The sequence below is a fragment of the Artibeus jamaicensis genome, unplaced genomic scaffold (genome assembly GCF_021234435.1).
Source record: "Artibeus jamaicensis isolate MK-2021 breed Jamaican fruit bat unplaced genomic scaffold, CSHL_Jam_final contig_482, whole genome shotgun sequence".
Taxonomy (NCBI): Eukaryota; Metazoa; Chordata; class Mammalia; order Chiroptera; family Phyllostomidae; genus Artibeus; species Artibeus jamaicensis.
This window is the reverse complement of record NW_026521857.1, coordinates 4,924,779-4,952,630: the sequence shown is the minus strand read 5'-3', so window position 1 is coordinate 4,952,630 and position 27,852 is coordinate 4,924,779. Positions and strand designations below refer to the sequence as shown.

The 27,852-nt window shown below is 41.9% G+C and overlaps 1 protein-coding gene across 4 annotated transcripts in view; it reads right to left on the bottom strand.

Annotated features, from left to right (window-relative positions):
- The window catches only part of JARID2 (jumonji and AT-rich interaction domain containing 2), a 256,922-nt gene that overhangs the window by 58,969 nt on the left and 170,101 nt on the right, over positions 1-27,852 (bottom strand). For all 4 annotated transcript variants that reach the window (XM_053668213.1, XM_037147926.2, XM_037147928.2 and 1 more), the window contains one exon: positions 1,404-1,573. In XM_053668213.1, coding sequence (XP_053524188.1) covers positions 1,404-1,573 — 170 coding nt within the window. The remainder of the gene's footprint in view (positions 1-1,403; positions 1,574-27,852) is intronic.

The following is a 27,852-nucleotide window of genomic DNA, read 5'->3' as shown; positions in this document are numbered from 1 at the left end:
AGATAAATGATAAGACATTTGCAAAATGGAACAGGTATTCATGTGATACTGGAAAACCAGAGTACGAAAATGAAAACACAACACAATTCCATTTCAGGGGAGTGACTCATGAGGGAGACCCCCCAAAAACAGAATGTATTAATAAAAAAAATCATGCATTTATTCTCACATGTTTAAACTTCAGTCACTTTTAAAGTACTCTTCATTCGATGCAATACACCTACCAAGATGTTCATTTCTACTGCTCAAAACAGTTTTTTAACAAATCGATGTTGACCACTTTTAGTGTTTCTGTCATTTTTAGTTTCACCTCTTCTACATCAGCTAAACATTTCCCTTCGGGGACTTTTTTCATGCATGTAAACAAAAAAAAAAGTAGACCAGGTGAGTAGCGAAGGTGGGGTGTGGGGATCAAGCCGTTTTGGGTCAAAAACTGCTGAACACTCAGCACGGTGTGGGCAGGTGCACTCATAAACCACCACAATGAAACAGGCAAACGTGTTAAAAAAAAGTCTTTAAAAATTTTTTTCACTGAAGCCAAACGTAGCCTCTCACAACAAAGCCAGATAGTAAACTGATACAGGTGGGTTCCTAGAACACTTAACTGATGGGGAAACCTGTACTACTAGGGTTCCACCCTCCAGAAGATAATCCCGGGGTTTTCAGGGACGTCCCCTCATATATCATTGTGAATGTCCTAATTTTGTTGGTTATAGATTATCCTTATTTTAAAAAATACAGATATACTAATGTGTTGAGGAGGGAAAGGGGGGGTTATCAAGTGAACATTTTCTCTCAAGTAGTTTAGGAAAAAGTTCTGTGCACTGTACCTATAACTTAACTTCAGATTGGTTTTTTTTTTAAGTGCATAAACCTGAACATCAAGCCAATGACCGACCACAAAGAGCCTCTACCTTCTGTTCACCTTCTCTCAACTAACCTCACCAAGGGAACTCTCCAAGTTCATGGCTATCTACAGCTCCTCTCTATCATTAAGAGGCTCCTCACCCTCTCTGCCAATCCGTTTGTGTTCTTCCCTCACAACTGTTAGAAAACTTAGTTCCTGTGGTAAACTTTCCCAAACACAGACATGTAAATCCAAACCCATCTTTTATTACAAAACTTCATACTCACCTTGCACTGTTAATTGCCCCTGTTGACATATATCAACCATTTATTTCCACTATTAACTATACTTAGAAATTAAGAGCGACATGAAAACAGAAGGAGAAATATAAAGACGCAAGCACCCTCTCAGTGGGATTTCTCACTTTAAACTCTACCTCAGGGAACTGAAAGAAGCATGCAGCGGAGACCGAGCTAACATCTACTGCTGTATGTGGCATATTCCTTTTTCTTTCAACCAGGTGTTCCCTTCAAACTAACTGGTAATACAGTCTTACCTCGAAGGCAGAGAAAGGTAAGAAAATCTTCTGTCTTAGGCTTCCTTTTAGAGAGGTCAGAAATTTGAGTAGCTGGAGGGGGTAGCAATGGCTCCACTATCTTTACCGGAGTTGTGCTGGGACTATTCGGCTGAGATTGAGCAAACTTCCTTTGTGCTTGCAGCCTGGGCCTGTAAAAGAAGAAAATTAAAAACAAATTAAGCAGAGATCAAAGGGTATAGAGCTACATGCAGCAATAAAATTATGCAACAAAAGGGGGAAAACACCTTATTTCAAGCAAATTCTTTCTAATTAAGGTTCTATATCTTTGATAGGCCTGCTTTAAAGGGCAGCAAATTTGGTTAAAGGGCTGTGTTTTACACACGGATATAAAATATGTGCCATGAGTGTGTATGCACCAGCACATGCCTGTGAACAGACCACTTGTGTGCCTATGCATTTCAAAACCTATGTGTGGTATTTGACATGGGATCATTGGTTTAGGAATAAATTTAGCCCACAGTGCTGAGGAAACGCAAATCACCCTGCCACCGTCACACAGCACTTTATTTGCTAACGTGGTATGTCACAAACACACAGTGCCCTCCATACTGAGTCCTCCCACCCAGTGCACCGCTGCTGTCCATCCATCACTGACCCTGTCTTGTACCCCACTTCTGATCACTTCTGGCTCCAATCGGCCACATAAGTTCGCCACAGTAAAGCTTGTAACAGAAAAAAATATGTATCTCCCTAGTCTACCCAAAACTCTTCCTTACCCACCATACTATGGATTGCCCTGTGTTTACACAGGGTAAACTCAATCCCCTTAGTCAGAAATTCAAAACAACTGGCCTTAATCTGCCTTGCAGGCCTCTTTCTCATTACAATCCCACCCAGATAATGACTTCTGACTGATCCATTCAGTGTCCACAAACCCCAGTTTAGAGTTCCTTAACTGACATCTTTCAATTACAAAATCTTTCTTAAAGATTTTATGTATTTATCTTTACAGAAAGAGGAAGGGAAGGAGGGAGAGAAACACTGATCAGTTGCCTCTTGCACGCCCCCAACTGGGGAGCTGGCCAGCTACCCAGGGCCTGCCCTGTCCGGGAATGGAACTGGTGGTCTTTCAGTTTGCAGGACGTCACCCAACCCACTGAGCCACACCAGTCAGGGCTCATTTACAGTATCTTAATTTAAGACATACACCTTTCTACCAAGTTGGATACTAACGGGTCTTGGAATGGTTTTTTCCATTTTTCCTAACACCAAGCTGACATCAGAGCTGATAGTTAATTTCCCTTTCCCTATACATATCCTAACATATTTTTCCTTTATGTGTAACTAACCTGACATTTATCATAAATTGTCTCATAATAGCTCTTTCTTTCACAGTAAGGCTCTCAATTCATCAACGGAAGTAGGTACCTCTGAGACCACTTTAAACTGTCTATCAGGCCCTGCTCAAGAAAGCTGGGGCGGGGGGGGGGGGGGGGGGGCCACAAACAGAACCAAGCAGCAGCCCAACAAGCACAGGGCTTTATCTAGATCTGGTCAGAATCCCCATTCGGAGTCAATCACCACGTGGGACTGATAATGCCAGCTCGGTTCAATGTTGCTTTGAGTTACTACATAAGAAATAAAAGGAAATCTGATATATTTGTAAAGCACAAGCAAGTACGTTTTCCCGGAACTATTGTTGGGATTAAAAATAGTACATTAGCCCTAGCTGATGTAGCTCAGTGGATTGAGCATGGGCCTGTGAACCAAAAGATTGTGGTTCGATTCCCCGTCAGGGCACATGCCTGGGTTGCAGGCCAGTTCCCAGCAGGGGCCAGTTCCCAGCAGGGGATGCACCAGAAGCAACCATACATTGATGTTTCTCTCCTTCTCTTCCCTTTTAAAGATAAATAAAATTAAAAAAAATAGTACATTAACCTGCTGACACTCAAAAATACTTAAAATTTTAAACTAACTTTCCAGTATTCAATAAAACACTAAACCAAGATATTCATTCATTCTCCTTTGTAAAAAGTAACGCCTTTGATTTTAACAACCCTTAAGTCCTGACCAGTCTCTACTACTCTTGCCTCTCCTACCACCCACCCAAAGCACTACGGTACAGATCACATTCCCTTTGCAAACTTACACTCAATCAAGGGGAGACAGCATGACCATGATGCATGACTCAGCAACCTTCAGTCCTTAAAAATCTGCAAACCTCACAGCATATAAAAGCACTTCAGAATCAAGAACAACCAAAGTGAAATAGCCACCTTAACAAGGTATAGACAGAAAGCTCAACAAGTTTAACAATTCCTCAAATCTTATAAATGAGAATAAAGAACAAAGAGCTTTTTTGCAACTGACTGCCTGTGTATGATGGGACAGACCTTCAGGGTGTGCTGAGGAAGCCACTAAGCCCAAAGCAGTGATCTGCAGAGGCGGGTAGTGGAAGTTCAGACCTGGGGGAGAAGCAAGTGGGATTGTGACTTTGCAGTGGTGCATCTCAATCTACCTGACATGAGGACCAGTTCTGAGTCAATCTTTCCTTTTTAAATTTCTACCTTTTGGAAATGGATAGTTTTATAATCATTTTTTCGATTTGAGACAGACTGGCAGGTGAGGGGGGTGGAATTTTCAAAAAATACAAGCCAAAATTTATTATTAGATTCAACAGATATAAAATCACTCTGTCAAATACTTTAAGTCTCTAAAAAGCTTGCTCTCAATTTCTGTAGCCCACACCTGAAATGGTACCGCTTCAGAGGAAGCACAAGACTAGAACACTCAGCTTTGTTCCAACAGCCTCAGCCCTGCAACATGGTGCCACTCGCAGGTGGACTGACCCCAAAAGAACTGCCTTCCTTCCTCCTCCAGCAGCACCCCTCCTCTCCATCACCTATCCTTCCCAGTTAAAAGAAAACCTGGATAATTTCATTCTACTAAAAACTTTTTTAAATTGGTAATTTTATATCTGTACATCTTCATTTAAACGGACATAGCACACTCTGAGTGGTGAAGGATTTTACAGAAATCCTGCCTGCATGGGAGCAGGATGTTCTGTGCTTATTGCTCTTTCAAAAGTCAGCAGCAACAAATGCCACACATTATGAAAAGACGGCAGAGCCATAATAAAAAACAAACACAGTCAAGGCGCAGATGACAGAGCCGGACACGGTGAGATATTTTACAATTTCAGAGCCTCAAAGATAAACTGCTCCTACCAGTGTTCAAATAAAAGGCACTTTTTGCCTGATGACTTTCTCAGTGAGACTATGAAAAATAAGGCAACCACAGATTAAAAAGTGGCAGTAAAATAAATTACCCCTCAGAGTATTAAGCCAAGCTCCCAAGTGATTTAAGTATTTGTGTGACCCAGATGAAAGCAGGAACAAAAGAACAAGACAAACCAATATCTTTTTTCAGAGCCAAAAGAATCCATACTTTGCAAAAAGGGCAGGTCTGTGGTCTGGCTTTTCAACCTGCAGTCCCAGGAGGATTACAGAGGTGTTGACTTTGCTTTGCTGGTCCCACACAACAAAAGAGTTTGAATGACACCACTTACAGGCCAATTCCATGGAGTATGCACTTAGCCACACAGATATGTTTGGGGGACAGGTGATTCATTCTAGAATGTCTAACACAAGGAAGTGAATGTACGTTATCTTAAATCAGTTTTTTAAAAAGGGGTGGGGTGGAGTGTAGATGTACTGAAGAACCAGAAAAGCAGCCTCTGGAGATGTTGGGGGCTGAGCTGAGGGGCAAGCAGGCGAGATCAGGGGCAGGCAGGCCTTGCCACAGGCTGAAGAGGGAGGTGGGGCTCTGGGAACACCTGCACTCAACCTGATCGCCTCCAGGCACAAGTGAGCAAGCAAGGTGGCACACCCACCTACTGCAGGGATCACTGCACTCACCCCCTTCCATCAGCTGACTGGCATTTTAACCAAAAAACACCACCTTCCATTCCTAGAGTGAAAGCATTCTAAATGAAAATACTGTTTGAACTAAGGAGGTTCAGAGTCATCAGGGGGAAGTACAAGCTCCTGGGGTTAAGGGAAAAACAGCATGTGGGACCTCCAAAGCCTTTCAGCCTTGAGTTAAACCAGGGTGGCCGCTGGTAATCATATGCAGAAATGGTGGAACAGACAATACAGAGGGTGTTTATCTCTCCTGCAAATGACAGAAGAATCAACTACAGCACAATTCACTTCCATGTTTGAAGTTTACTGATCAAGGAAGAAGTTTTCCCTACAGAAACCCCCTCCATTCTATGAACTCTTATGTATCCTAGGGTTAATGAAACCAGTTAAACTCTCAGCAAGCCAAGTTACACAGATCAAGTAAACATAAACCAAATGAAGGAAAAATAAATATATTTATGTATAAATATATTGAGGGTAACAGTGTATTTACAGTGTATAAAAATCTAGGGTTGGGGGCAGTAGAGGTGAGGGACAGAAGAGATTTCAGATCAAATCACTATCGTCACTTACCTTCCATTGTGTAAATGCCTGCGTGTGAGTTAAAAATGCAAAGAGCCAGCTCAGAGAATATGGATACAGTCTCTATTTGTTTGGTGTTTGAGACAAATGTTTAAAAGCAAATGGCCTTCATTTTTTAAGGGATCTTAACATTACCCTTGCTGCATAGATGGAATCAACTCAGAGAAGAGCTACACAGCACGGATGGCAGAACAGGTAAGACCAGCCAAACCTTGGGTCCTCAGGTTGGAGTTTTCTCTGCCACACCATGCTGCATCCAAGTGGGAGGTGAGGCACACAGCCTTGTCATGGGCAAAACCGTCTTGGGTGCCCCCCTTCTAGAAACTCCTAGGTCCAGAAGCCTAAGGCAATTGCCCATGGCAATTTAGGCATAACCAAAAAACAATTAAATAAAAATAAATTCAGCTATACTGGTGTGAATGTCACAAACTAAAATGTCCCAGAAGGAAGTAAAAAATGGGTTGAAATGAAATCAATTTACTGATCTGATCCCACAGAATGCCCTTCCAAGTAGAAATAAATGCCCAAAGGTAGAGGCAACAGACAGAGGGAAACTTGCTTATTCAATATTCCTCTTTGCACCTGGAATGCTCTCCTCCTTTATCTTGCCATGGCTGACTACTTCTCATCATCCAAAAGAGGAACATTCAGGCTTATTACTTCTTAGGGAGGTCACTTCCTCCACTTCCCTGTTAAAATTCCCAGAGACACCAACTGTCCTAAACTCAATGTCCCCCATGACCTACCGTTTAACCCCAATTCCATTCCTTACACTCTGTGGTCCCCAAACAGTAGGCTCTATTGCAGTCTCCGCTTTATGACCTATTTCTGTGTAGACTTGTTACTGTGTAACAAGGACAAGCCCCCCACAAGCACTGAGAAGGAAGAGCAGGACACTACACTGCTGTGCCATTTATAAACAATACAATTCATCATTCATTCTTTAGGAATTACACAATTCAACACACGAAAGTCTCTGAGCAGAGGGGCAGACTGAATGACAATCTAGAACTGCCAGGGAGATCTGCATACATCTGAAACAGACCCAACAGCAACAAAAGAGGAAAAGATGTTGGAGTTCTGCCCCAAGGAAAGTTACCAGCCATCCCAGTGTAAGTCTACCCAAAGGTCAGCTGGCATTCAGTTTCATTAAGAATCAGATTCCCCTGGCCCAGTATGCAGGTCCAGGAAAGTTGAGTAAAGAAAAGTGTGTACAAGTTTGGTGAAGGGGTGGTAGCAGGGCCCGGAATCAAGCCCAGCAACTACAATTTTTTAGGTCTTGGTGGTCCAGTAGATGGAAAACCTCATCCAAAAGCAACTGGGATACCCATCGAGCCCAAAGTTACAGGGACTACCACCCACAGAGAAGGAACCCCCACTGTGTGTAGTCTGGTGGCCTTGCTGAAGGAGGAGGCAGCAGTCATCAACCAGAAGATTGAGGAAAGCTCCCTTAAGGAGGTCACGGCTAAGCTGTACCCTGATTGATGTATAAGAGTTGGCTGACAAAGGGAGAATTGTGCAGCCACCCTGGCTAATGGGATCAGCCTCCAGCTCTCGGTTGAGGAAGTAAGCCCCCCTTTGCCCTTCTCTGTGTCTGTCCCAGTTCTGCCTTCCCCAACACTCCCAAGCTGTGGGCTGAGCTAGAGATAGGGGAAGAGAGACTGGAAAGATGGTGTCCTGTGACCAAGCAGAAAGCAGCAAGATGCCCAATACTGAGGACAACATGTCCAAAGATTACTAGTTTGATTCCTGCATTCTCCCTTTGGCATCGGTGAGGAGATGCTGAAAGATCAGGTGTGTGTCCTGGCCTACTGCCCCTCCACGTTTCAGCACCCGCCCCTCCTAAGGATCTCTTCCACTACCTCAGACACACAGAAGAAGGCATTCTTCTTCTCCTGAGCTCCTCTCATTTAGGGTTAGTTAGCATGGCCGACAGCCAGAAATTATTTTGCTGGATCACTTAAAAGTTTTACCCCGCAAAACCTTCAAATGCTTTCCTATTACCCTGGCCGGGTAACTAACTGGGTTGGTTAGAGCACTGTCTCAATACAACAAGGTTGTGGGTTCAATCTCCAATGCATAACTAAGTGGAACCTCTCCCTCTTCCTCTAAAAATCAATGAAGAAAAATTTCATATTTATTTAGGTTTTTTAAAAAATGTGCAGCACTGCTACAGGAGCCAAGAAACATACCCAAATAAACATTGGTATCTGAAAGTTAGCAAGTAAACTGCAAGGCAATGCTTATAAAAAAAAAAAGAAACTTCAGCCCTGGCTGGTGTAGCTCAGTGGATTAAGCACAGGTCTGTGAACCAGAGAATCGCAGTTCAATTCCCAGTCAGGGCACATGCCTGGGTTGCAGGCTGGTTCCCTGCAGGCCAGGTCCCAGCAAGGGGTGCATGAAAGGCAACCGTACATTGATGTTTCTCTCCTTCTCTCCTTCCCCTCTAAAGATAAATAAATAAAATCTTAAAGAAAAAAAAAAAAAAAGAAAGAAAGAAACTTCAACGATGAGCTGACAAAGTCCTACGCCAATTTTGGTTTGATAAAAATACCCTCTGTGTGTCCCCTCCCCAACCTCCTCAAATCGTTCATTTAGAAGCTTCCCAGGCAGTCTACTATCAGAAACCTCACCAGAGGGTGGCGCTATTCCCCTGGGGTTATCTACAGGACAGAGTTAACCAGCTTACTGCTATCTCTGCACTCGATCTCTAGGGCAGCCCTCAATATGGCACAAAAGCAATTTCTAGGTTAATTAAATTCCATTTCTGTCCAGGATTTCTGATAGTTTACAAATCTGAATAATACACAGTGTATGCATACAATTAGGATGGGGAGAGCAGAATCAAGAGGGTCTAGGCGATTTAAAGAAATGCCCAGCTGGTCCCTTGTTAGGATGTGCAAGCCAAAACATCGTTTTATTAACTCAGTTTTCCAATATTAAAACTATAAGCTGATAAATCCAATTATTTAGATTACATCTAAATTCTAAACAAGAAGCAAAAAGAATGGGTGGGAGGGCAGGGTCTGTTCATTCAAAAAATAACACATATTGTGTCTGGCAAATGCAAAATGACCGGCAAGGCTGAGCTCTTTGTACCGGTGTGGGACCAGGCCCTGAAGCTTTGCCAACTTGCTGAAAGACCTATTCAAAAAAAAAAAAAAATTTCCTGTGTCTCCATCCCCCAAATAATTACCCACTCTATTCCACCCCCAGACACACACACTAAAAACCTGGCAGCTACTCAAAGAAGTAAGAGTATGCCCATGTGTGTGTGTGCACACACGAGCACCCTGGAAATTGTGGGGGGTAGAGCAGGGGGTATCCCCTACCCAGGGCAAGCTGCCCACCAAATTCAAATGCAAGTGCAATTGCAGAAAAACCACACAAGATGGTTGTAAACATCCTGTATAGTAAGGAGAAAATAAACACATCCTCAAGTGAACTCAGAGGCTAAGCAGAGACCAACTCATACTGAACTCTCCAGCCAGCCGCACTGGGAATGTACTACACCATGCTCTGTTCGTGCCCCACCCTCCTCCATAGCTGTAATAATCTGCTTATCAAGTTGTACAGATATCACTCAATGAATATCACAGAAAAGTGAGGTCAGCTGGCTCCAGGGGAAGAGTTTTGTGCCACAGAATGCCTGTTACCTGGTCTTTCTGGAGATCTCATATCGATTCAGAGGCCTCACTTCTGGCTTTCTATGTAAACAGATAAAATAGAGTTTATGCTAAAAACTACAGGATATTAAATATTGGCACCCTTTGTCTTAATTAGATTACTGGGGTATTTATTTTCAGTAGAAGTTTGTTATTAACAGGATTTACCTAAAAGAACTTTTTTTGGTTCAATCCTCAAAATGAATCCTTATGAAACTTTGCTTGGTCACAGAGGTAACAAGGAAAAGAACAGTGCATCACAAAACCTTGGTTTTAGTCCAACTAACCTGTACTCTAGAGCAAGTTGGGCATCTATTTACTAATTTTTTTAAAAGAAGTATAGGGGACTATGAAAAGGAGAAAACTATCTCTCCCTCTAGGTCCAATTTTCTCTGACTTCATCTATAAAACCTACATACAGTAATTCTTGTAATAATTCCTTTGGATATACAATTTTCATGATTCAAGATGAGACATACTGATCTTTCGCCTGTGCGCAGTGGGAAATCAGAACCTTAAATCACCAAAATGTCTGTGTTGCTAAGCTACAGGTTCCCAGAACCAACTTCCTAACTACACCTTGTCAGGCAAAACAACAAATCTATAACTTTTAGATTTTGTGATAAGTATACTTACTTTCTGGCACTTTAGAAGATGGAGGTGGAAAATTCTTGTAAATCTTCATAATTTTTTTTTAGAAATGGCACAATTGCAAAAGTTGTCCCTTAATTCCCTTAAACTATTAAATAGTAACAATACTCTCTATACCCAGCTTCCTTAAGACTTAATAGTTCTAATTAAGAATAATTCACACATCTAGAGAAACATTAACATCCTTCAGAACCCCGAGACATCCTTAGGAACTTTAACCTAACTACTTATAAATATATTCATCAGCTTTATGAATGAAAAAAAGCCAGCCCAAAGAGAAGGCTAGCACTGGCTCAGGAAGATGTTCCAATTGCTCACAGACTGCACTACCTTAGAACTCAGGCACTGGAAATCAGGCATCAAAGAGAATGGTGAGCCTTTATTTTTCTTCTATTCAGAGGGAAAACATTAAGGGGAGAGAAAGGAGGGAGGAATATCAAAGTCACTGAGAGCACTAAACAGCTACACTACGTGCAGCTTCTTACCAAGCAAAACATTACTGGGGCACATAAATCCCGGGTGGATGGGGAATACCACACAGACAGTGTAACAAGTAATACGCGGCACAGCTTTTGATTCAATTAACTAAAAATTATGCAATTATGGTTGGGCTTTTTTTTTTTTTTTTAAATTTTCTGCGTCATCTTGCAATGTCAAAGAACCAAGGCTGCCTGGAAATCATGATTCTGTCATGATCAAGGAAGTATCTGACATTGACTTCTTTTGTGTTCTAGAAAGCAACCATGTCAAATTTGAGAGGGATCATCGTTAATCAACAATTAGAGCTGCAACAAAGCTCCTTTGTTCTGTCAGTCACAAATGTCACATGTGTTTGAGTTTACCACCTATGGAAAGCTGCCTACTTCGCCTCCCCCAGGCAGCACAACCTTCTTCTTATCAAAACTCCAACTCCAAACCCAGGATAGAAGAGCCATAAAAGGTCTTCTCCACACACACTGTCAGTTCCGAGTCAATCTTAAGCGAAAACTCTTATCTTACAGCAAGAGAGCAAAATAAAAGGTAACAAGAGTCAGAAGAACAGCATATGGAAGTTAAGGACCTGGCCAAAGGAATTCCCAATATGTTATTACAGTTACAAAGTGTGAAAAAATTATCTAAAGCACATTTGGTTTTAAAGCCTAGAAGAGCTGGTTTAAATGTTAATCTGCCTTTCCATTCTCTCAAGGTGGGATTGCCAATTTTAAAAAAAATACCATTCCAACAAAAAACCCAGCAGTTTCTCAATTAGTTTACTCAATAAAAATTGTGAAGTGCCAGAAATCTCAAATCCTGGCAAAGATGGTGGTTGGATAAGGAGAGGGAATGATTCTGGGAGGCAAGAATTGTGTTTTACTTCCTTCTTTCAAAAAGAAGAGAAGAGAAGAGAAGAAACATGAAGAAATTACATCCTACAGTCAATGCTACACCTCTCCCTCATCAAAAAGCAAAACCCAGCACAATCCTAAGGGTGTAACTGAAAGGTCAATCCCGTAGACTTCCCATGTGAAACAGTCTAGATGGAGATGTAAGGTGTGTCAGAGTCTAAGCTCCATCAGCACATGTGAAAGCTAGTCCTGCAATGAATGATACGAAGTAGGCTTTGGCTTCCCGTATCCTCTGCCTCTCAGACAGCAAGCCTGCTAACAGAGATCTGCTTGATTTAAAGGGTGACCAACAGAAAAGGCATCCTGAACTATTTTCCCGCCCACTAGAAATCCCATGCAGTAGTCAACAAGCATCAGTAGATGGCAATAAAGGGTCTTCAGACTCCAGCTCTACGATCCCCACTGAGGACTTCTGACACTCAAGATTTGTGACAAGCCCCAGCATTAACCAATTTTGAGGCCTGTACTGAAATCTGATGCCAGCTAAGAAACCAGCCACTGTTTGTTTATGGAAAGTAGAAAGTAGTATATAAACATTATTAGTAACATCCTTTCATCCCATCAATTTAATTACAATTTAAGTTCCTTGCTCGTATGGGAAAATCCTATAGAAACTCACAATCCAGCATTTGAAACACTAAAAAATATACCTGGGGTGAAACTCCACAATGTGGTTTTCTGAAATACGTGCCCTCCCAAGTGATTTTTACCACCAAGAAAATATAAGAGAAGACAAAGTTAAAGTAATAGAACACGGTACACATACGTTTTCTTCACTAAAAAGCACAGCACACTCATTTTGGGGCTCGGACAGAAATTTATTTAGTAGGCTGAAAGATAATCATTTGCAATCTTCAATTATGGCGTGTTACTTATGTATCACCAACCAAAATGCTGAGTAAAGCTTATTCTGTAATAAAAGGATTCATTCACTACAATTCACACATTGTCTCTTTCTGAACATTTATAAAAGAGGTCTAGGTTTTTATGACAATTGCCTAAAGATGAGGAAAGATGATGGTAATTAAAGAATCTGCTAATAGCTAATGAACATAAGAAGAGCGATTATCCTCCTTTTTCCTGTTTGTGATTTGTGACCCCGGAGTGACGGTGCACTCTCCCAATGGAAAACAGAGCTCATATGGCACCATCTCAGGCTCCCTGGCCCTGGGGGCTGCCATGACGGATCCAGGGAGACACACTCGCCAGGGGCAAGGAAAGTTAAATAAAAATCAAGGAAAATGTATCCATTCAAAGTAGGGAAAAGGGAATCAAGAAATGGAAATCACCTTCCTTTCTGAGGATGCTGAGAATATCCTCCCAACAACGTCAAATTTCTGCTGACCTTCCAGGTTGTACAGGGTAACCGTATGTCAGGCCAGGAACCAGAAACATCTTTCCAAAGGGCAGTCACTGAATCAAACCAAACCAGGTAACCTCTTGCACTAGACCAACTAGGTGATGGAGGAAGAGGTAAGGGCCAACTCATTCCTTCCAACTCACTCAGGACATTCTACATCATTCACATTCTTAATAACCATCCCCCAGCCAAAGATGCCTCTACACAGCACAATAAAAGTCCTCCCAATTCTCCTTCATCAGCCCCCAGGCAGGACCAGTCTGACTTTGCAGCACATGGGCCCAAAGGCTCTCTACCCAGTGACAGCAATAGCTGACTCACTGAATGAACATCTATCTGCAGGACATACATGTCCACCATAACTCTACATGTCTTAAATGAATCCTCAACAAGGTCTAAGACTAGAATGTTTTCTGAGTAGACCTCACTTATACCACAAAATGAAAATTTCTCAAAAAGGGGGAAGTCATGCTCTGTTTGATTCACAAGGGACCTTATCATCAAATGCTTCATCTGTCTTACAGCCAGTCACTTAACTAACAAAACCCTATTAACAAAACCAGTGACTTATTGCTCCTTTCCAGAGTTAAATATTTGTATTTTGCTGAGATGCTACACAAATAGCTCAGTGGACTTAAGGATTTGAGCAAAGCTTATAATCAAACTCCCAGAGGTGAGATGTGAGGTAGGGAGAAATCCAAACAAGCCTGCCCTACACCCAGTGCTACTGCTGAACTATTACCCCTTTCCCTCTGAGCAGTGAAGCTCCCTGAGCATTTCTGATCCCCATTTAGTTCTGGAAAATGAGACAGAAATCCAACCACTATGCAGGCCTCAAGATAAACACCCAAGCTATATGCATCCTTTCAGCAACTCTGATGGGCTGAAAAACTTCCTGTTCAATTAAGCCCTTCAGTAATCTCTACTGTGGAGCCCATTCTCCCTGTCCATAAACAGGAAATTATAAAGCCACAAGGTCAGCCTCCTTCAGCACAGCTTATACCTACCAAAAAAAAAAAAAAGGTTCTGGATCTGTCCCAGGTGCTCCAATAAATCTGTCCATAAAGCTCCAATAACGCCTAGCTCCACACATTCCCGAAAAGAGAGGGAAGGGGACAAAAAAAGAAAAGAATGCAACAAACAGGATAGAATCGGAAAGTTCTACATGATCTTAATGGAAGCTGAAAACAATGGGGGTGTTACAGGGGGGAGGGGATAGAGAGCCATCCAAAAGACATGAACCTTCAAATGTCAATCACAATTATAAGCTAGTTTAGAAAGTGACTAACCACCAAAATATTCTTTAACAAGACTCAAATCTAAGTTTCAGTGTCTCCTTCTAAATAATTTTTGTGGTACTTCCTATAGATATGTTGTTTTCCCAGGGCCACATTTTCTCTTGTTACACTGGCCAGCCATAATCATAATAAGCTATTTTGACTGAGTAGCTGAAGCACCCTGTCAAGGGAATTAACTTCTTGGTTCTTTTCAAGCTATGCTGTACCACAATCACCACAAGGCAAACCTTTCTTTCTTTCTTTGAAGAAAAAGGAGAACCCAAGGGGCACTTTAAGGCAGGGTGCAAGTAGGGACCACAGTGAAAAGGGTGGAACAGTAAGGAAAAATCTTCCCAAATAATCAGAAACAATGATATGCTGAAGAATCATGGAATTAAACTACATCCTTCTCTCCTCTGCAAATCACGGAGTAACTCAAAGAAGCAGAAGCTAAGTAGGTGCAAGCTTCCTCACAGCCAGCTTCAGCAAAACACTATGCCAGCAAACTGGGAAAATCCGAATCATGTTCATAAACATGTGGGTGGCAGGCACTGGGGGCCAGGGGGTGCATAACTACTCTCTGTATAATGAGTCTCTTCAATTCCGCCAGCCTAAACATGCCCTAACGGTGTCTGCCTTTGATCAAAGGGGCATCCATCTTTAACTGTGTCAATATGCTGCCGAACACAACACTCCCAGCCACACATCCATCCTGGAAGTGTTGCTAAGGCTCCACCTCCAGCAATTTGTAAGTGAGCTTGGAAGGAGAGCATTTCCAGCTGGACATTGCAAGTTCCCTCTCCCCATCTCCATCCCCATCCAAAACACCCTCAGAGAGCAGCTATCATCTCCTCGCACACAGAAAAGCCCCCACCACATTGATGGTGGAGGAACCCAGTGGTTTAAAAAATTATAGTAATTCACTTTCCCAGCATATTCTTTCAACTGCTCTCGTCCTCAGGTGTATCTTTGTTTCATCTCATTATGTCACACAATTGCGGGTATCACAGGACACTTCATCTAAGAAGCATACAGTGTACAGTAGTCTAACTTCACAGGTTTCTCCTCTAAAATCACTGCTTGTTTTCTTTTTTGTTATGCAATTTTAAAAGCAGAAAAATAACTATAAAATGAGTGCTGTGGGTAAAACAGGAGGCATCATTGGGGCTCTTGGCACCAGATAAGTAAAATCTCCCTACTCCAGATTTCCACAATGTCTCAGTTCTAGGATTACAAAGACACCAACAAACTTGAGCTGGGAATCAAAGAACACGACATTACGCAGTGACTGGTCAATAATAAGCAATGAAAACTGTAAATGCATTTCACAGAAGAGCACAGCAATGACTGAACAGGAAACGAACTCAGAAAACTCAGAATACCATCCTTGCCTCATTCAGCTTCTGCTTCCACAAAGGAGAGGATATGGACAAACCCAGTAACTATTTCACTACACCAAGGGAGGCCCTGAAAGGCGAGCCGGCACAGTAAGGATGCATTTGAAAAAGAACTGAAGGCAGATACCAGTGTGAGAGGGCTAGGCAGAACACAGGCAAATGAAGCACAGACACATGTGCCTTAAAGAGATGCACCTGACTCATTAAGACACCTCACACCGTCTTCCAGGTCCAAAGATGAAACCTTTGGTTTCATGAAGAGCAGTCTAAACCAGTCACAGCAAGACAATGAAATATGCCTGAGGCTACACAAGGGAATGGGTTGGAACTTCAGTTTTTGTCACTCCCTGCCAGCTCCTGAAACAACTTCCCTCTGGGACAGAAATAGGCTTGGGAAGGCAATCATTTACCACCAGAGAACTTTCCAGGAAGAAAAGTACAATTTATTCCTTCCTGACCTCCCCTACTCAAAGCAAACAACTACAAGCAAAGATAAACTCACGCCCCTTGGGTTTCAATGCTGATCAGGCCAACAATAAAACCACCCAACTGTGGAGAGCAGGGGGTGGCAAGTGGCTAGACCCCCAGTGGGCCTAGAGAGCGTGGGTGGATCCATGAGGAGTTCAAACCAAAAAGCAGACCTGGAGGCACCACGTGCTGGGTGAGAAATCACACGCCAGCTCAGGGGAGGATGAGTTCCCCTTCTCCGTGAACTGAGCTCATTTTAAGTGAATGTCAAAACACAATGTAACCATCATATAATAAGAAAAAATATGTGACAAAAAGCTGTGTTGGCAAGGATGTGGAGAGAAGAGAACCCTTATGCACTGCTTGTGGGAATGTAAATTGGTGCAGCAACTGTGGAAACAGTATAGAGGTTCCTCAAAAAATTAAAAATAGAACTACCTTATGGTCCAGCAATCCTACTTCTGGGTACACAACCAAAAGAAGAGACATCGCCTGTCTCGAAGAGATACCTACAACTCATGTTTATTGCAGCATTATTTATAATAATAGCAAAGACATGAAAACAATCTAAGTCTGTCGGGAGATAGATGGCATGAAGAAAATGTGTAAAAAAAAAAAGATGAAATACCACCATTTGCAACATGGATGAATCTTGAGAATATCATGCTAAGTGAAATAAGAAAGATAAAGTCAAGAACCATATGATTTCACTCATATGTGAGGTAAAGCAACAAATGGTACAGAGACAAACAAAATCTCACAGACCCAGACAACAGGATGGTGGTTACGAGAGGGGAGGGAGTGAGAGGGAGTAAAGGGTAAAGGGGGTCAAACACGTGGTGATGGAAGATGACAGGACTTTAGGACTTGGGGACTTTGGGTGGTAGGCACACAACGCAATATACAGACTATGTATCATGGAACTGTAGAGTGAACCGTATCATAGAACACCTGAAACCTATGTAATCTTATTAACCAATGTCACCCCCAATAAATTTATAAATACAATTAAATATTATTCAGCCATAAAGAAGAAAATCCTACCACTTGTGACAACATGAATGGACCTTGACGGCATTATGTTTAGTGAAGTAAGTCAGAGAAAGAAAAATACTGTGTGGTCTCGCTTACATGTGGAATCTTTTTTTTTTTTTAAGATTTTATTTATTTATCTTTAGAGAGGAAGGGAAGGAGAAAAGGAGAGAAACATCAATGTATGGTTGCCTCTTGTGAGTCCCCTGCTGGGAACTGGTCTGCAACCCAGGCATGTGCCCTGACTGGGAATCAAACCACGATTGTGTGGTTCGCAGGCCCGCGCTCAATCCACTGAGCTACACCAGCCAGGGCTTACATGTGGAATCTTTAAAAACTAAAATAAACCAAATGCACAGAAACATAACATAGATTAGCGTCTGCCTCTGTGTACATGTATGGAGGTGGTCAAGGTTCAAACTCCCAGTTATAAGATGATAAGTTCTGGCCTTGACCAATGTAGCTCAGCTGATGTAGCTTTTGGGGCACTGTCCCACAAAGCGATAGATTGCAGGTTCGATTCCTCGTCAAAGCACATGCCTGGGTTGCAGGTTCAGTCCCCAACTAAGCCACAGCAACTAATTATGTTTCTCACATCGATGTTGCTCTCCCTCTCTTTCTCCCTCCCTTCCCCCCTCTCAAAATAAATAAAGTCTTTTTTTAAAAAGAGAAGTTCTAGGGATATAATGTACAGTCCAGTGACTACATCTAATAATACTGGATTATAGATTTGAAAAGTGCTAAAGAGAATAAATCTTAGCCATTCGCCACACATACACACACACACACACACACACACACACGGTAACTATATGAGGTAATGGGTGTTGTCTTATGGTTGCCATCACTTCCCAGTCTATGTCCACCAGATCATCAGGCCTGCACATGTGGACAAAAAGGGGGTTCTATGGAAAGTAACCTCACAGGGCAATCTGATCATAAATCCCCAACTGGGTGGGTCATGGGGGGGTAGTCAAGCCTCACGTATATATAACTTCTTTGGTAAAAGATTTATTTTTTGCCTTAAGCAACCCCGTTCACTGTTTCTGTGCATCTAGGTTAACACACCTTTAAAATGCCTGTTTTTCAAAGTAACCACTTTTTTAACTATCCTTCATGCAACCCCCACCTTGCCCACTACCATTTTCAGGTTGCCTTTCTTTCACTCCTGAAGCCCAAATACATAAAAAAGGGCTGCAAACTGCCATTCTCTGGGGAATTTGAAATCCTGCTTCCCCAGCATTGTCATCAGTTTGGGCTCAAATAAACTCATAAAAATTCCCTGCAGGTTTGGACATTTCTTACATATATCTTAAACTTTACACAATGTTATATGTTAATTTTATCTCAATAAATCTTGGAGAGGGAGGGCTAACATTCAGATGTAACATAAGACCCAGGAAGTCTAAGCCAGTCAGAATTAAAAGATTTTACTTGGTTGTAACTTAAAACATGTTTCTATTAAAACAAACTCAAATGTATTTATGAAATAGAAAGCAAAAATGTCATGAATTAGGATGCAGCACAAGACTTCAAGGAAACGTCACAACATGGTAAAAGCTCTTTCAGAAAGTTAGGGATACTGTTCCACGGACTCGTCCTTTGGCATCTGGGGAGACTGGTTCCAGGACCTTTGCGGACACCAAAATCCAAGGACAAACTGTTAGCATCTGCACACAACTTACACACAACCTCCCATATGTGTGTGAGTATACATAATATACATATTTATATGTAAATTACATTATATATATTTTAATTTACAGAGAGAAAGAAAGGGGGAGAGAGAAACATCGATTTGTTCTCCCACTTTAAGTCATCTCTAGATTATTCACAATGTAATATAAATGCTAGATGAATAGCTGTCAGGCTATATGGTTTTAGGGAATGATAACAAGACAAAATTATCATTCCCATCATTCCCTAAAACAATATAGCAGTCAGTACAGAGTACACATAAGCAACAATGTAACATTTTTGCCAAATATTTTCCACGTGCAGTTGGTTGAATTTATGGATGGAGAAGCAAAGATATGCAGGGCGACTCGAGTTAAGCATCTTCTCTTAGACCCGAGAAATGAGGAAACAGCATCTCAAGAAGGTATTTGGTGACATGAGCAGAATAACCTACTACTAAATACTATTAAAGAAGGAACAATAACACTCTATCAAAATACTTTCTAAAAGTCCATGGAATTCACATAACGTATTTTTGAAACCCTTGGATAAATGAATGGGTTCATCTTGTGGGCTGGTGTGGGGGCTGAGGGAGACTTTGTTGTCATGACAATGGTAAACCAACAAACACAAATAAGAGCTGACCCTATTTTCCCTTGCAACAGTTTTGTGAAACTCTCCTCGTCAGCTCCTAGAAGAAACTGGCTCCATACTGATCTCTGTAAAATACCCTCTGGGAGATACTACCAACCCTAAAAATCCCCACAAGGCCAAAAATACAGCAAATTCCATTTAAAGACATAAGGCACAGAGAAAATGTTGATTAGTATATGGAATGGCCCTTCACAGCAAACAAGAGTACAAGTGTGCACTCCATGCACCAAGGGACAGCTACAGTGTTATTCAGTGTCCTCTCCCCTCCTCTGGTCTCAAACAGCTTGTTTTGTAAACCACAGCAACTGTTAAGCACATCGTGAAAGGTGGAGAAAAGACTTACAGAGGTATATGTGTTTTTATGAGTAGATTCCCCCGCTGGGTATAAATTAAATGAAATCTTGTGTAAGTTGGAACCTGTGAAATGGGGGAAAGAATGAGAGGTGCACTGGCACATACATACGTAAATATTCTCAATCCATTCCATCTCTCTCTCTGACACACACACACACACACACACACACACACACACACACTCAGATGTACACCCTGGAAAGGGCCGTGGAGAAAACACTCAAGGCCTGGAAGAATCATAAAAAAGAGATGTGATAGATATTGCATTGTCTAACTGTGAGGCAGAATGCCACCCATGAATGCTGAATGTAAGACAAAAGAGGAAATAACTTCAAATAACTTGCAAGGACATACTATTGTTGTGTGCAGGAAAAACAGTGAGGGTGGGGGACGGTGGGGGACCTCTAGGGTGCGGAGTTTAGGTGCATCTTCCGGGCCAAAATGGATCGCAACCTACTGCTGTTTCCTAGGAGGAGCTGGGAATAATCTTACAGCTAGGAAGTCAAAGCCAGCCTATGACAGTCCCTTGCAAAGGTAATCTGACATTAAATCACACGGTCTGCTTTGGTTAGTTGTTTGCAGCAGGAAAATACTTCCCCTCACGTGGCAAGCCCTTGGTAGGGCATACTGCACAGAAGCAACTGTCTAAAGTGAAATTACAGCAGAAGAAAAGGGTAGGGAGTGGGGAGGAGGGGGCGTACAGACTGTGACTGGTCTATAAATAATTTCAAATAAACCACAAGGGAAGGAAATGCATTATTACACTTCTGCTTCTGCACAAGGCAGATGAATGAGCCGAGGAGGGAAACACGAGGGGCCTTTAAAGAAAACGGTCTCAAAAGGCACGGTCTCAAGTACGCATGAGAACATCTGCTAAGGACTAAACTCAAACAGCCACGATGGAAAGAAGCGGGCAGTAATAGAGGAATCTGTACCGCACTGAGTCTGAGTAAAGGACTGTATAAAGGAAAACCCAAACCAGAAGACAACAAAATGATCACAGAGCACACCAAAGTACAGAAAAATCAATTGAGCTCATTGAAATCCTTACATGCAGGAGTTACACAAATTATCAAACAGAAATAAAAGAGTATTTCTGTGAGATCAAACATTTGGGGAGCAAAGCTCTACCTACTAGATAAAGGCGAAAATGGCCTCAAGAATTCTTAACCACAGGAATAGACATGGACACAGTGACTACATACAAAATGGGTATTTATTATTTATTGAAGAATAGTATTATGATAGAAGCTTCAAATCGTATACACCAGTGGATATCAAGGTGTGATCCCCCAACCAAGAGCATGAGAATCACTTGGAAACTTATTAGAAATGCAAATTCTCAGCCTCACCTCCAATCTACTGAACCACAAACTCTGGAGATGCAGCCCAGCAAGCTGTTTCAACAAGTACTCCAAGTGATTCTTGTGTGTGTCCCGGCTGGTGACCAGTGGGTTAGAGCCAAATTTATAAAGTATGTATTACACTAGCCATTTATCAGACAAAGAAATGGAGGCTCAGAGACTATAAGTAGCTTTTTAAGAGCAGAAACGCATGCATGCATGTATACATACATACATCATACATAAATTGGTCAGACAAAGCAACTGCCTGCCGCCTTACTCCAAACCCTGTGCTCTTTCTATTATACCACACTACAGGGTCATGAAGACTAGTTTAATTGGTCAGGCAGTGTCAATGATGTTCTTTATGTTGTAATTAAAAAGAACAGATTCAGTAATTAAATTAACAACTCTAGATTCATCCTTTCACTTTTTGATGAACTCTACTTCCAAAACTAGCATCATACCATAAAGGGTGCCATGCTGGTCCCTTATGAATTGTAGGTACTAGTCTGCTGAACCAAAATATACAGGCACTGCCTAGCAGGGTTAGCCTGCTTACCTAGCCACGCATGCCTGGGCTCTACCTGGTAAGAGAAGTGTGTCCATTCTCACCGGCATACCTTTAGTGGCCAGTGATGTAAGGGCATTTCAACAGAAGCAGCTTTCTACTCATGGTTCTGATTCAATGTTCTCAGATTAAGGGTTAACACTGGAGATATAACGTCTTAGGAAAATCCATGCCATCACTATCAATCTGAAATAAATTTCATTTCTTAAAATGCTCCTTGAAAAATTAAAACTACACTGATGGTCTTAAATACTTTCCTTGTACTCCAATTTCATCTTTAAAACTTTGAACTTAAGAAAAACACTGACCTGCCCACCTGAGGCTTGAAGTGAGAACTCTGAATAACGTGGAAAAGCACTTATTTACACCAAACGCGGTGGTGATAGAGGTCCAGTGGTGATGAAAAGGGGGACACAAAAAGTACCGAGAGCAAGCCCTCGATGAGTATGCTGTCATTACTCTTCGTGATCATCAAAACACATGGGTCTCCAGCAGAAAGGGAAAGCTGTACCTGCCAGGCTATGTTCCCCTTCAAACAGTCCAGACTCACACAGCAGGAAGGCACCTTTTAGGAGACATACAGGTTTCGGCTGCATGTGAAAGATCAATGTACATTTTGATTCCTAAATCATTTCAAACATGACTAGACATTCTCATCATAAGGCCTCACTGTGTCACAGCCCTCTCTAAGCCTTAAGTTTCTCATCTATGAAACAGGATGATCTCACATTCAGATGATATATAAGGGCTCTATTTATCCCAGCCTGGTTCAGTGAGACCGAACTGTAGGAGGCATGAGTAATGAGAATCAGAAGAGAAATTACGGCCAAGGCGGCTCAAATCCCTAACAAAGGGAACTAAGTACAAGCCCCAGAAAGGCCAAGTGCCAGTCCACATCACACAATGGCATCTGCCAGAACAACAAGCAGATTACAGCCCTGCAACATACCAATAGTCTGCACGCTGTCACGATGAATGCAAACATATTTCTTGGGGGCAAAATAACAGGCTGCACAAATCTGTAACTATGTTCTAGAGAAAGAATGACTCTGAAAACAACATATATTTTCAAACTGCTAAAATTGCATCCAGCAGTATTCCAAGTTGATAGAATTTCTTCCTAGAATGTTAAGTTGGTGCATATACCACAAAGTACCCCCCAAGATTGGCCTAAATCATGTTCATGGTTACTTAATAAGCATCATTGACAGGCCTTGCAATCCCTAAGAATTTATAGGAGCTAAAGTGGGCTTTACCCTGGAAAGAATGCCCAGCAGCCCACCCTCCCAGAGAAGTAGACACAAGATCCTCAATAACCACAGCACAGATTTATATCATTCACATCAAAACCAATGCTTGCTTAAAGTATTTTTTAAACTATCAGAGAAAAACTTACTTGTCTCAGTAAAGCACCTGATATACTGTTCATATACTCAAAAGAAGAGTTCTTTCTATGAAAGAAGCAACGACTTAAAAGGCCTGCATGTATTTCAAAACCGTCTGAAACCAAATATGAATAACAGGACAAAGGCTCATTTTTAAGAACTGGCTTTCATTTTCCTATCCAATGTTTTCATTCTTTCTACACTTTACACACGGCAGACAACGGGACTTCATGTTAATTCTACGTAACTGCAGCTTTCTATAAAGTGGTCCTATATGGACCACTTTATGGAACCAGTTAAACCTCACAGAAATTTGCTTCCATAACTAAACTCCAAGAACGCAAATAAGTAAAAGATAGGTCTTCTTCTATCTCTGGAAAAAAAATATATGAGTATGAGATAACAAGAGAAAAATGCTGGACATGTTTATCACCATCATTATGAAAGAGTAAGAGTTATCATATAATTCGATGCTCATGTTAAATGCTTAAAACTTTTATTAAAGAGGCCAGAAAACCACAGCCAACCTTAAGTTGGCACCTCAGGAAGAACCAGAGGGGCTTCAGGCAAGAAGGCATTTCCCCCTCTTCTTATCACTAATTAATGAAGCTGATGGAAATCCAGTGATTTTATACTCTGGTTTGAGGACTTCAGAGTCTGCTGTGGAATTAAAAAAATAGGCACTTCCTTATAACCTAATCATGTCATGAGAGGAGTAAGTTTACAAGTTACATTTTTGGTTCTATATAAAGGGATGTGGATTTTTAGACCCAGGGAGTATTTATGGAATACCAGATAGAAGAATAGAGAGGAGTAGGGGATCGGAAAACAAGGTGGGGGTGGTGTGGGAATGAGGGGTACAAATTACCACCAAAAAACATTTCCTCGCTTCTTTCCAAACCCTTTTAAACAAAACACTAAGTATAAGTAATACTTCAAAAACACACACAGAGAACAAGCACACATGTGTGCACAACCCTACCTTCCAATATGATAAAAAGCATGAAAGATCTGTGAAGTTCTAAGTGGGAATATGTGCTTCTCAAATATAATAACTTTTCTAGGAAGACTTCTTTTCCTTACACTTCATTTACCCTTGGCCCGTGGGCCCCATGCAGCCCAGGACGGCTATGTATGTGGCCCAACACACAATCATAAATTTACTTAAAACACTGTGAGACTTCTTTTTGTGATTACATGTCTCAATGTATTTAATGTGTAGCCCAAGACAACTCTTCTTCTTCCAGTGTGGCCCAGAGATGTCAAAAGGTTGGACACCCCAGCTGAGTGATGACTGATCAATTCCCACCCCACTCAAGAAAACCACACACTGATGATGACAACTCTATGCCCATGACTCTATGCTGTTCTATAGATGGACTTTAAGCTAGTGTGACAAAACTGCCACAGCATTTTATGAACACCATACTCCTTAAAAGATGCCCTTGCCTATCAAAGCAATTGAGCCGAAAGCAAAAAATAAAATACTCTTGCCTGATGTTTACCTTATTCCAAGAAAAGAAAACCACTTACTACAATCTCCTCTTTAAATTTCTAATAACAGAAATAAACCAAAAATCTCTCCCCTAGCAAGCCATTTAGCTCGCTGCCTTCCCTCCTTAGCCTATCCTTTAGATCCTCTCTAGTGGACCACCCCCCATCCCTACCATAAACATGAAAGGGAGGGAAGGAGAGAGGGAGGGAACAAGTGTGGGCTGTGGTAGTAAGAACACTCTACTCCCATCTTAGCTGCTACAGTGTGCACTGCTTTTAATTGAGCTGCTAAGCAGCCAAGTGAGGTAATGACTTTAAGGAACATTCCGCATAAGAAGCCCTATCTAACAACCCTGCGCAAGCACTCATGGGAACCACGAGTGACACGAATAGCTGTCACCACCTTCACAAGCAGGCGAGGTGATGCCAAGCCCTCACAAACCCAGCTTGTCTGGAGAACCAGCACTGTGTGTGTCCATGAGGGTCAGATACTATTGAAAAGATGAAGGACTTATTTGCATTGGTCCTTTTCAGGTGTAAAAGGCAAGAATGGCAAAAGGACGTGACAAAGATGCTCATATTTAAAAGACTAGAAGAACTATGATATAGGAGGAAGGGAAGAAATTGATGCCCAGTTTCCGCGGCAACCACAAAGCAGGCTAGACCATAATTTGCATGGGGTGGGGGGAACAAGTAATATCACTGCTATCATCTCCAAGCTAACAACAACAAAAAAGGAAATGGCCTCAGCAGTAATAAAACTGCCCCCAATGAAGTTCTGGCCATTTTCCTTAAACAAATAAATGTGTGAGAACCCTGTGAGTTTACCAGGAACCTTATAGCAAATTATGAGGGCCGATGCCCATTCCCACGTCTAAAAATTTGTCCTCCACAACAACTAATGGCCGATTACATCAAAGATATTTTGCCAATCTTTCACTCTGCATAGAGTGCACATGCCATGGGCAGGTTCCACGTTTCCCATTCCTTCCTTCACATTCAAAAGCATAGGCACTGACCTCTTATTACTGTGGTATAAATTTATGCAGAAGTAGTGAGCATCTATGAAGACTGCTCTAGACAGAATCCCACATCTAGCAGAAAAGCCAGTTTCACTAATGAAAAGCTTCATACACAATTCCAAAGGGTAACATTAAGAGTAAACTTTAAAATAAACTGCACACAGCCAAAAAGTGGCCAGGAAAGATATCTCTCTCCCTGCTTTAGATACCTATGTAGTATTGCTCCCTATATATCAAATATGCTACCCCTGCCCAAATTATCCAGGCCAGATCCATGATGCTGTAACATACATTTAACTTCCATGATAATTTTAAAACTTAAGTCAGGAAGGAGCCAGTGTAAATTTATACTAAAAGCCTCTGATCAAAACCAGAAAATAACAGTGACAGCTTTCAAACAGTACAGTCCCCTTGAATCCCTTTTAATTAGCCAAGAATCTCTTATGTTTAAAGTCAACTCCTCCCTTGATATACAAAAAAGAAAAGGAAGAAATGAAGATCGGGGGTTGTTTTTTAGAAGTTAAAAGACAGGGGCTCGCCTCTTTCTTCTTACAATGGGAAGTAGCTAATGTTGTCCCTTACTATACAGGCAGTCAACAAACATTCAGTGCCTCTAAGCACACCTTGGCTTAAGCTAATTGGGGACCATTGCTAAAGCATACCAGGCTCCTACCTAGTGCTGAGAGGTTATTTCCTTTAATTCTAAAAATCACCTGGGTTGTTGGTAATCGCAAGCCTGCGAGCTGGGCTGGTCCAAACTGATGTCTGCACAGCCACCAGCCCACCACACAGTCCCTGCGGGCCCTGTCAATCAATGTGTCCTTTCTGTCACTAGGAAGAGGATGTGAGGGGATGTGCAGTATATGCTCTGCTCTCACTACAGGTATCTTCTCAGATCAACTACGAGAATGCTGTGTCAACTCTCAGGCTTCCACAAGACAGATACCTATACTCAGAACTAATAAACAAACATGTGGACCCTTTCTAAATATCAACTAATCCTCTTGTCTCAAGCTCACCATATTGATAAACAAAAGTTATTAGGTAACTGGTAAGGTCAGGCAGACAAAGTCCTGAAACACACCAGGCCCTCCAGAAGCAGCCTGCACAAAGAGCCAATTCATGTGCCAAGGCTCAGCCTCACCTAAGGACAACTCTGAGGTTTAACATTCCTGCTCTGCAGGTCTCCAGCAGCTGTTGTGTCCTCCCACAGACAAGCAGCCCAGGCCCCAAGATGCTCATCAACCTTATTAATGCAGTTTCATAGCACCCAGCTACCAGGCTGATTGAGGCCGAGGCAAAGCAGGGGGGGCGGCGGCGCGCCTGTCTCTGCATTATTTTGGCCGCGAAGCCCGAAGCCCCGCAGCTGGCTCCCATCACACTGCGTCAGGAAGGTACAAGAGGAGCTCCGCCATGGAGCCTAGAGCAAGAGTCAGAAGAGTCTCTTCCTACTCCTCCTCTCTATCTACTGCTTGGTTTACAATAAAGAAAATAATTTTGTTTATTTCATCAAAGAAGGAATACAAACACTGGAAGAAAGAGATTTACTGGGTTATATGATCTGAGAAGCGACAAGGCATGTGCACTGCACCGAGGCACTACGCTGAGAAGGCAGTGGGCTTTGTCATCCTGCCACGTTCCGCTCACCAAGTCGGGTACTGAAGTTTGTCTGTCCAGGAGGTATACGACAGAGGAAGGCATACATCTGATACCCCTGGTAGAAGGTGACATGGTACAATGGAAAAGTCTGGCATTGTACACATGAAGACTTGGATTTAAATCCTGCCTTTGCTACTTTTAAGAAACGTGTCGTTTGTAACATTCTTTGAATATTTGCCGACCCAACTATAAAACAGGTCCAATAAAACCTTCCAGATGTTTCATGAAAATTGAGGTAAGATTTAGTAGCCCAATATATTACTGAGAGACGGTTCTTCTTTTAGAGACAAAAGTTCTAGGAGTTCAACCTCAGAATCTCAAGGGTCTCTAACAGTCACATGCTCTCTTGTGGAGATTTTCCTTCTTTAGGTAGGGTTTGCTTAACGCAATTCACGGTTTTCTCTTTTACTAACAAAATTAAATGAGGAAGTTATGACTGTAACTACGATAAACTGCAAACATGGCACAGCAGTCCCTCCTTATCTGCAGGGCATACGTTCAGTGGTTTCCTGGAACCACAGATAGTACTGGACCCTATATATACTATGTTTTTTCCTACATATACATA